We start from the raw sequence: 2158 nt of genomic DNA, 5'->3' as shown, positions 1-2158 counted from the left end.
ATCTAAACTAATCTTGTAGCAAAATATATCAATAGATTTCATCTTTTATATAGAGTCAACAATTATTTTCTTTCAATCAATGAATTGCACATTAACATTAAAACAATTCCAATTGTTTTACAGGTGAAAGCCAATAGGATCTTGTATCTTTTCTCTATTTTTGCTTGGATGAGTTATTGGAGGTGTGTCATCCAAGCTGAAACACTTTAGCTTCTGGTATGCATTTGGTCCTCCTCGATCTTTGGGGTTTGCTTTCAATCTTTCATGCCGTAATCTAAATGATAAAATCAAATCAATTAATCAACTACACATATTTCAATTTTAAACCCTGTCCAAACTATCAAATCTTGTTGTTATTAATACAGTGTCAAAAAGTAAAATGAATGCTATAATTGTAAAGGAATCATTTAAATCTGACATTTTGTTAAAGGCATTTAAACATAAAACTGTTTAAAGAACAATATTTCAGAAATCTGACTTCAAAGTTTACGAATTTGGACATTTCTCAGTCAGAGACCATTGCCAAATCGTTAAAAAATATTGTTTAACATCGAAAATAGGGAAATGAACAACATAGCATGATGTATAGATATGTAAAGTGTAGTTTGGGGCATGTTTGGGGTAATAAAATAGATTTTGAAAACGTTGACATTCAAACATCTCCGAAACACGATTTGCAAGGAATGACTGGTTTGGCTTGTGTTGGGCAAATATGGTCATGGTGTGAAGTCATCAAGACCATATTTAGGCATGACAGATGTTTTTGTCAAACAGAAGAAAGGTAATAGCTACTCAATACCAATGAAAATCTACACCTACCTTTTTCCACAGCTGTTGTCAAAAGGCTTGGTCTTCAGTTCATTGGCTATCATTGTATCATCATAATGGAATGTAGATTTGCTACTAAATACCACACTGCTCACTTCCACCTGAAAAAAAAACATGTTTCAAATATCAATACAATATTACATCAACATGAAGCAAAATTTGTACTATTGGGTTAAACACCTGGACTGAGAAAAATTCTTATAAATTTCTGATGAAAATGAAAACATTTCAAAACTTTCTAGTAACAAGTAATTTAAAAAAACTACTATTTCAGTAATATAAATAAGTTACCTTTTCTTCATCATTACCGCTGCTTCCATTAGTTGAGTCCCCATCCTCTGAGTCTGCATGAATAACTTCTTCCGTTGACGTTTTAATATCTAGTACCGGATGAGATGGCATGCTTAATGGATCCACTAACACATCATAAGGAACCATAGGATAGGTGAATGTTGATGGATTATATATATCCCAAACATCACTCTGACCAAGAGTACCTTAAACATGAAAAAAGCTTACTTAAATAAAGTCAACTTTATTGACTCATTTTAAAAATGCAAAAGACTGGACTGTGATGAATGGTTTGTATGAAGCCAACAATCTGAGCACGATCCACCAGTTCACTGTCTACTGTATATTAAACCGACACATCATCTACTTAGCAATACATTCGTAAAATAATTACTATTCTTTTTATAACATAACATAAAAATACAAAGGTGATACCAATGTAGTGGCCTTCAGTTGTCCACAGCCTTACAGTGCAGTCAACAGAGCTTGTTATCACAATATCATGATCCTCAACCAAATCCATGCTAAAGAGAAAAATTAACTCATTTAATGTGATCAATGAAAAATAACACTTCTTTCTCAAAAGAACATTAGCATGCACTGGCATCTTAACTTTGTAATGACATCACACCAATGCAATACATCACAGCAATGCAATGACATCATAGCAATGCAATACATCACAGCAAAGCAATGACATCATAGCAATGCAATGACATCACACCAATGCAATACATCACAGCAATGCAATGACATCATAGCAATGCAATACATCACAGCCATGCAATGACATCACAGCAATGCAATGACATCATAAGAATGCAATACATCACAGCAATGCAAAGACATAGCAATGCAATACATCACAGCAAAGCAATGACATCACACCAATGCAATGACATCACATCAATGCAATGACATCAAAGCAATACAATGACATCATAACAATGCAATACATCACAGCAAAGCAATGACATCACACCAATGCAATGACATCACACCAATGCAATGACATAGCAATGCAATGACATCCCAGCAA

The 2158-nt window shown here is 33.6% G+C and overlaps 1 protein-coding gene across 1 annotated transcript; it reads right to left on the bottom strand.

Annotated features, from left to right (window-relative positions):
• Positions 1–6: 6 nt before the first annotated feature.
• On the bottom strand, positions 7–1663 carry LOC117122395. Its single transcript, XM_033267945.1, has 4 exons — positions 1555–1663; positions 1120–1325; positions 820–929; positions 7–274 (listed from the first exon to the last, which is right to left on the bottom strand). The coding sequence occupies exons 1-4, from the start codon at positions 1640–1642 to the stop codon at positions 118–120; spliced, it is 561 nt and encodes a 186-aa protein (XP_033123836.1). The 5' UTR covers positions 1643–1663; the 3' UTR covers positions 7–117.
• Between the last annotated feature and the right edge of the window lie 495 nt (positions 1664–2158).

The sequence above is a fragment of the Anneissia japonica genome, unplaced genomic scaffold, assembly GCF_011630105.1.
Source record: "Anneissia japonica isolate Jap-2015-1 unplaced genomic scaffold, ASM1163010v1 scaffold293872_len2158_cov329_single, whole genome shotgun sequence".
In the NCBI taxonomy this organism is placed as follows: Eukaryota; Metazoa; Echinodermata; class Crinoidea; order Comatulida; family Comatulidae; genus Anneissia; species Anneissia japonica.
The sequence above is the reverse complement of the archived record's forward strand: the minus strand, read 5'-3'. Positions and strand labels throughout refer to the sequence as shown.

Coding starts and splice junctions, on each gene's coding strand:
- LOC117122395 (XM_033267945.1), bottom strand. CDS start 1,642: ATGGATTTGGTTGAGGATCATGATATTGTGATAACAAGCTCTGTTGAC. Junction 1,326..1,554: donor AACTGAAGGCCACTACATTG/GTATCACCTTTG, acceptor TTCATGTTTAAG/GTACTCTTGGTCAGAGTGAT. Junction 930..1,119: donor GCGGTAATGATGAAGAAAAG/GTAACTTATTTA, acceptor TTTTTTTTTCAG/GTGGAAGTGAGCAGTGTGGT.